This window comes from Echinococcus granulosus, assembly GCF_000524195.1.
Source record: "Echinococcus granulosus chromosome Unknown EG_S00109, whole genome shotgun sequence".
In the NCBI taxonomy this organism is placed as follows: Eukaryota; Metazoa; Platyhelminthes; class Cestoda; order Cyclophyllidea; family Taeniidae; genus Echinococcus; species Echinococcus granulosus.
The window spans coordinates 144,752-151,785 of NW_020170489.1; the positions used below are offsets into that span (position 1 = coordinate 144,752).

Here is a 7,034-nt window from a genome sequence, read left to right on the forward strand (position 1 = left end):
TGTTTTCCTAAAAAATAATTTTTTACATAAAAAATCATTTGACTAAATAAACTACAGTAGTGCAGACTAGCAATTTCTCGACATTATCTAATTATTCCCGTCTAAGTTCTTAATCCTTCATAAAATCTTAATGACCCCCAACCCCCTAGCCTCGGTCTAGGGGTGTCGCATAGGCACCTCATTCATCTAACACGCCTTATCATTTTACCCGAAAGCTAAGGAAATCACGTGAAGTTGTGCGGCTATATTATGGTCAGAAGAAGCTTAAATATCACCAGAATGCTTTGCAAAGGGTGACCACAGTCTTCTCTCTTCGCACACGAGGCAGAGCCTTTCATAGAAAACTTTGCATCAGGAAGTAAGCAGTTTGGCTCAGGACACCAAATCGTTCTGTTACACATGGAAAGAAAAGATGAGAAACAGTTAAAAAAGACCGAGGGATACAGAGGGTGAGACAGTCCGTCCCCTTCCGCCTTCTCCAGTTCCATAGTGTGGTATGGGATCCTCTCACGGGCAAGGTTTGTGGTGCCATGAGATCTACCGCTGCGGTGTCCTTGCAACAGACTCACTAGTCGTGATAAATACTAGAGAATAGGTTTCCTGCACCTGTTTCATTTATATCAAGTTATCCTGAGAAAATGGATGGTAATCCTGATTGTTTGGTCTTTGCCAAGAAAACAACAATGGAATACAAAAGCACGATCTTCTGAGGACGGAATGATGCCCAACGTGGGGGTAGTGAGCGGGTTGTTTGATGATAACCAATGGTGAGATTGTTTGCCTTACTCGAGGAAACACAAAAGCCAGTCCCCATCACAAGTCAGTGAGCAAACAATCCAAAAATAGTGTCTTCACATTAACACGAGGGAAGAAAAAATAGGTAAGTCTTGAAAATTACTACCATCAATCTACATTTGGTTGGTGTAAGTGTCAAAGGAGTCGTTTTATCACTCTCCTCAAAAGTTGCTAAAAATTCCTCTTGGCACCTCAATTCCAATTAATGGCAGTCAAGAGTCCTCTTTTCTCTTCAAGAGAAGGCTAACGCTTGACTTGCTTAAATAGTGGATGGGAGGAAGCTAACGAGGATAGCTGAAGACGTACACCCACAACAGACTTTGGTTTCTGCAGGACTCACGTTCCACGAGTTAACTTCAACTGCATAAGAGACAGATAAAGCAATCCATCAATGACAACAGAATGGCTAACCCACAAAAAACAAATGATATATGAAGTACGGTGGCTGGAAAACATCGTCGAGCTCTTAGCAATGGTGCGCAAGCTCAAAGCTGTGGAAAGATACAGAAGGATCTCACCACGAGTGCTCGGTTAGGAAAAATTTTCAGTGTGACACCCTCATTCCTACCTTAACGTGGAGTTAAATTCACCCCGATACCGCTTTGATGGCTGATGTGGGAAAAGGCGAACACCAAGTGTAAATATGTAATCGCATCTTCTTTCTCTGGCCCATATGCACACAATATACACGTACGCAATATCACAGAAAAGAAAGAAAAAGGGAGAAAAGCAGTCAAAAAAGATATGAATAGGTTAACGAATTAACTGATATTTGAGGGCATTCCTACTTCATCTCTTTTGCTTTCACCTTTTCTATCAGCGTGGGTTTTCTATTCTGCTTTGCAGAATCCGCCTCTTCATTCGCCTTCTTCCTCTCCCCATTTATATACGTCTCACCAACACGATCAATCAACTCCTCATCCGGCATTTCATCCACCAAGTAGTAGGACGGTGTGCCAGAATTGATACGAGGCGAGGGTTCGGTATATACTGCTATGCTGCCACTGTCAGTGCCACCGTTGACAGCTAATCGAGGCTCATTGAGACCTGCTCGGCCGGCCACCGAACGGGAATACTGCTCCGCCTGCTCTAAGGTGATGGTCAACTTGGCCAGACTCGCCTTGTAGCGCATCACCTCATCCAGCATGCGGGCGCGCTGGCGCAGGATGTTCAGTTCGGTGTCACGACGCTTCACGTCACCTTGAAGAGTGCGAATGGTGGAGAGGTGGTCCTTGATTTTGGACTTAAGTTCAGCTACCTCGGTATGGTGGTTGTCGCCCAGTTGCTGAGGAAGAAATCATCTGCTACTTAAATTGCGCCAAGTAAGCGATTAGTAAGATGTGGCGCAGAGTAGAAACCCATAAAAGTTGAGATCCGGTGTGATATAATTTGATAAATTTGGTGCTGGATGTGAATGTATGGGCATGAGGAATGTTATTTGACGAGGACTCAAAGTCCAATGTGTAAACGGGACAGTATGAGACTGACGTCAGCAAACTTATTTTAACGACAGGTAATGGTCGAATTAAAAATAACGCGAAAAAAACAAATTAACATTTTTGAAAAAGGTTAGCAGGTGTTTCATTACAAAGCACTCAATGATCTGTTACCACCTATGGTAGTCATAGTGAAAACGACAAATAAGTTACAAAGGAGAGTGTTTAAGAGTAAGAGAATAACATCCTAACATAACGCTTATAGAACACAGCACTAGGACAGCCTAAATTTAACCAAAAGTTGGCTTTAGGGCACAAAAGGGCTCGGTGAATTAAGTCTAAGTAGTTTTGCAACCTCTAAAATGCATAAGAAAGGAAGAATACATCTGGTAATCAAAATTACTCCAAATTTGAAGAGAAGAAACGAAAAAATAGCTGCCATGTATGTACTAGAAGTGATATTTGAGCCACTTTTTACCAAATCTGAAAGGACCCATTAAAATACGCAAAAACAAGTGAACCTACTCAGAAAATTACAACTTAAAAGTAATATAACGTGGATTAAACGAAACCGCTGATTCCAAAAGTGACCATTCAATACTTTCGCAACAATAATTCAACATAAAAGCTTCTTAGCCCCAACAACTTCTTTCAGAAAAAAAACTGGATATCTAAATTGCAACCACCACGATAAATTGTGTTTGCAGCTAGCCACATACTTTTATACACAGAGTTGCTCGTTCGTCCTTTTCGAGAATTTCCTGTTTTTGGTCCTCAACTATCTTTTCCAACTCCCTAATTTTCTGGGCCATTGCCGCAAGATGTTTGTTTGCCTCCTCAATGTTGCTCTTATGGGCTGATTCGCCACTACCGCCGAACACCCACATTTTGTAAGGGGAAAGGCTCGTGAGAGTGACAACGTGGGTCGAGCGACCAATCTAGGCTAAGTGACCAGGGCTTTAGCATTAACACTACAATTCGTCTAATCCATAGGGATATTTAATGAGGGCACCAAAATGCAAAGATATGGCAAATATAGACTCCAAATAAATAGCATCCCTTAAAATGCAAAATGTTTAGTGCTGATTGTTGATTAAGTGTTGCATATGTCATGCTTTCTGTACATAAAATGCATCTCCCCTAAATGACTTGAATTTTCCCCATTTTTGCAATTTATTTGTGTCACAATGTCTAACAGCTTTGTTTAAGCAGACTGTTTATTAATAGTTTTATCATTACGATCCTTAAAAAGGAGTTTTCACCTCTTCACCCAAAAGAGTACAGGTATTTCCGTTTCTGAATTGAGTAAATTAGTGAATTTTTTGACTCTTTAAGTTTCATTTAGAAGTGCTTTTAAAGGTGGATCATAATTGTGCCTGTCTGTAAAATTGTCCCGCACCTTTGTTAAAGATCTGCTTGTAAATTAGGTTTCAAAGTGAGCCCCCATATTTTACCAACTGTGGCAACAGTTTGTTTTCACTGTTATTACTAGTTAGTAATTGGTAATGGTGACGTCGAAGACAACGGTAGAAATGGATCCTTTAAGGTAATTTACTTAAAAAATAAAGGAAAATTGTTCCTAGTGTTGCAGGTACTTGAGTCATAGCAGTTTTTACCAACTAAATCACACCTACGTAAAATTCTTTTGCTTGAGGGCGTAATGAAAATTGAAAAAATAAGATTTCCTGTTTTTCTGCGGGAGATATTCCGCAGGAACGTTAAGTGTCAACTTCAGGGAATCCGCTGATTCAAATGTCAGGTCTGGAAGGCGAATAGAAAACTTACGAATAAAAGTCTGAAAGTTTGCCAAAGCACGCTAGCTTTTGCGAGATTTAGCACAAAAATGATGTTTTTATCAGTCTAGTATCTACTCGAGATCATTTTAAAAAAATGAATTTTCAAGACGGCTTTCTTCAGCTCTTTAATAATTAACCATCCAATTTAGGTCTTGTGAGGTCTTAGAAGGAGGGTCAAGAAGGTCAAGTAGCAAAGATTTCTGCTGTAGCAGACATTCCCAATAGAGTCTTGAGTAAGGATGACGACAATGGCTACTTATGTCCATAAAGCGATCGTAGTGGTGGAAGTGGATCCGTGTCCTTTTTGGTGGATCTTTTAGTGCCATGACGCTCTTTCTCTTCCCAGAGCCTTCCAGCCTTCTATGCTTTAAGAAAACATACTTATTGGGGCTAAAGGAAGGACTGAGTGCCCCAACGACTGCAGAGCTAAGAAAGTCTTGGTACCGAATGTAATCATTGCAGGAGAATATTTACTCTGGATGACTAAAGCTGCAAAACTCATCGCACGATGACACGATCTCTGATTTTAAATGCCGGATTCTCTTCTCATCGCCAGCTGGCCAAATGTCTAAGTTTTGTAAGCTTTTAAGGCAATCGCTGAGAGGTCTCAACACCTGAACAATCCTAAACATGACACCATTTTGGCTCAAGTTCGGATACCAGGACTGCTCCCAGGTTTATGCAGAACAGTACCCTAGCTGATTTGGACCATGATCACCCAGCCAGTCCAAATCTAGCCGACATCTCTGCAACCAGCACATTGTTGCCAAGGAAAGAAAAATATCTTCTTCCTGCTGGCACTTTGTCAAGTCCTGACCTCAGGGTCATCGCTGGTAGTGTCAGTACAACCTCCATGGTCACAAAGATGGATACTGTCGATCTCTTCTATCCGATTCTAATGAAGATTAAAACAGGCACCTACCGTGATGAGCATTTGCCAGGTCAGTGCTCCTGGCCACCGGCGATTTATCACTGTCAGTCTAAATGGCTGTCTAGCGCAGCTACAACCTCTCACTGCCTCGAGCAACACTGTTATGTACAAGGAAAACTTTCATTGACCTAGATGCGTCTAACTAGCTTGAGCGAAGAACAAAGCCAAATTTTCCAACAGAAAGTGATGTAAAAAGAAAGACAAATCTTAAACTAAAAGTAGCAAAGATTTACGCTATTCGTAAAGGACTTTTTAAAAAATTCTCAATAACTTGTCAACTCAACACTATAAATCAATCTGGATGTAGTCAATCCATGACTGACATCGAAAACATCTCATGTTGCTTCTTCCAGTTGTTAAGCTGTCTGACGTTTTTCAGGTCAAAAGTACTATTAATCACTCATATTGTATTGCCAAATTTAATGGCAATCCTCAAATAGGTGACAAAAAATGTGTGTCAAAAGGTGTATTTGCAATTGCGGTTGCTTTGGAACGGTCAACGCGCCACTCCGCGACTTATTGATTCTTTTAATCCGACCACATGGCCATAGACTCGACGTCAAAATGACCGGCGAGGCCTTTCTAAAACCCGCTCTTCGGACTTTCGGCGTATTCAGTCAACCGCCCTATACCAGCGATCCTTATGTGGACCCCGATCCATATGGAATTAGGGGGAGACCACGTCGTGGTCTACGACCTATGTACTGCGCCGGTGGTCATTCAAAGTCCAGGGCTGCAAACTCTGATGGCTACTTTGAGTCCTTCAAACGGGCATTTGAAGGCGAAGCTTTCAACGATGAAGTCGCTCTCCACCGTTCCTGGAGGCGGTTAAATGAGGCAAGGCGTCTCGGAAAAGAGTGGGTGCCTTCGTCTACGAGCAAGAAGCGCTGTGGGGTGGGCAGTCCTTATGGCAACTTCACTACCGTCATACCGGCCATGGGGACAGAGCAGATAAAAATTACGAAGGCACCAGAACTGCACAACTTCTATACGAATCCAGGGAAAAAGGGGACTGGATATGGGTACCCCAACGTGGCAATTAACCCGCTCCCAGAATGGAAACCTGGTGATGGAATTCATTCAGATTTGAATGCAATATCCGTGAAGGAGTTGAACGAAAGACATCAGGAGAAGTGTTTAGGAAGGGGCATATTTGTGAGTCAGCAACCAAGTGGTAGAGCCTTCGGTCCCAATCCATACGAAGGTGGGGATCCGTTAGCCCCTGGTGGAGCACCCATACAAAAATTCGGGGTGGCTTGTTTCCCCAAGGAATTGATAACTGGACCGATTTTCTATCCACAGAATCCAGGCAAGCTAGATGGCGGATGTAAGGCAGGAACGTTGAATAAGTGGCCAGCGCATGTGAGTGAGCCGTACAAGGAGATGTCAAAGATTTTGCAGGAGCAGTCCATTTTCAAACAATCGGAAAAAGGTACCAAAGTGTGGATGCCGACCTCTGGAACAGCGATTGAAAAGCCCTCCATGTCGGTGGTGAATAAGAATGTCGATTTAGCAATTAATGCAGTATCGAGAAAGAAGAAGGCGTTTGTCACTCCATGTTGTGAGAAATGAGGTGGGATTTGTCATAACCAGAATCGTTGTATTAACCTCCTAAGGCGAGATAGTGGATTGTTGATTAGGTGTGAATAAATTATTTGAAATAAGAATGATTAAAGTCCGCCTTTGTTGTGACCTTAGACAGGTTAAATAGGTGGACATTTGGAGAGTCGAATTTGCTTATCCTTAAAATCTGGAAGAAAAATCCAATCATAGTAGAAAATGGGGTGGAGAGATAGGTGGATCACTGACAGCTGGGTGTATTTACGACTTTGTGGTGTGTCTGGGAAGCCGTTTAGATGTGTCAGAAGGATATGTAGTAGTTGGGTGGGGATTAGTAATTGAATACTTAGGTGGAAGAGAAGGAAGGGAGGAAGCAGACTTTTTTACAAAGCAGTTGTCTGGTCAGCAGTGAAATCAGACGATCTTATGAGTTAGGAGAGTAAATGTGTAGGAGCGTGGGGAGGCGAATCGGTAAAGTGGTAGTTGAGTGGTTCAATTGGTAAGTAAGCGGACAGG

At 42.3% G+C, this 7,034-nt stretch overlaps 3 protein-coding genes across 3 annotated transcripts; 2 read left to right on the forward strand and 1 right to left on the reverse strand. All coding sequences in view use genetic code 11, as the record gives it.

Annotated features, from left to right (window-relative positions):
- Positions 1 to 1,579: 1,579 nt before the first annotated feature.
- EGR_08526 (Vimentin-type intermediate filament-associated coiled-coil protein) lies at positions 1,580 to 3,118 on the reverse strand (the record flags this gene model as incomplete). The annotated part of the gene is made up of 2 exons (XM_024497775.1): positions 1,580 to 2,080; positions 2,951 to 3,118. 2 exons carry the CDS (start codon positions 3,116 to 3,118, stop codon positions 1,580 to 1,582), a joined length of 669 nt encoding a protein of 222 aa, XP_024347811.1.
- Positions 3,119 to 4,706: 1,588 nt separating this feature from the next.
- EGR_08527 (hypothetical protein) lies at positions 4,707 to 5,090 on the forward strand (the record flags this gene model as incomplete). The annotated part of the gene is made up of 1 exon (XM_024497776.1): positions 4,707 to 5,090. The coding sequence occupies one exon, from the start codon at positions 4,707 to 4,709 to the stop codon at positions 5,088 to 5,090; it is 384 nt and encodes a 127-aa protein (XP_024347812.1).
- A 432-nt stretch (positions 5,091 to 5,522) lies between these two features.
- On the forward strand, positions 5,523 to 6,530 carry EGR_08528 (hypothetical protein; the record flags this gene model as incomplete). The annotated part of the gene is made up of 1 exon (XM_024497777.1): positions 5,523 to 6,530. One exon carries the CDS (start codon positions 5,523 to 5,525, stop codon positions 6,528 to 6,530), a length of 1,008 nt encoding a protein of 335 aa, XP_024347813.1.
- Between the last annotated feature and the right edge of the window lie 504 nt (positions 6,531 to 7,034).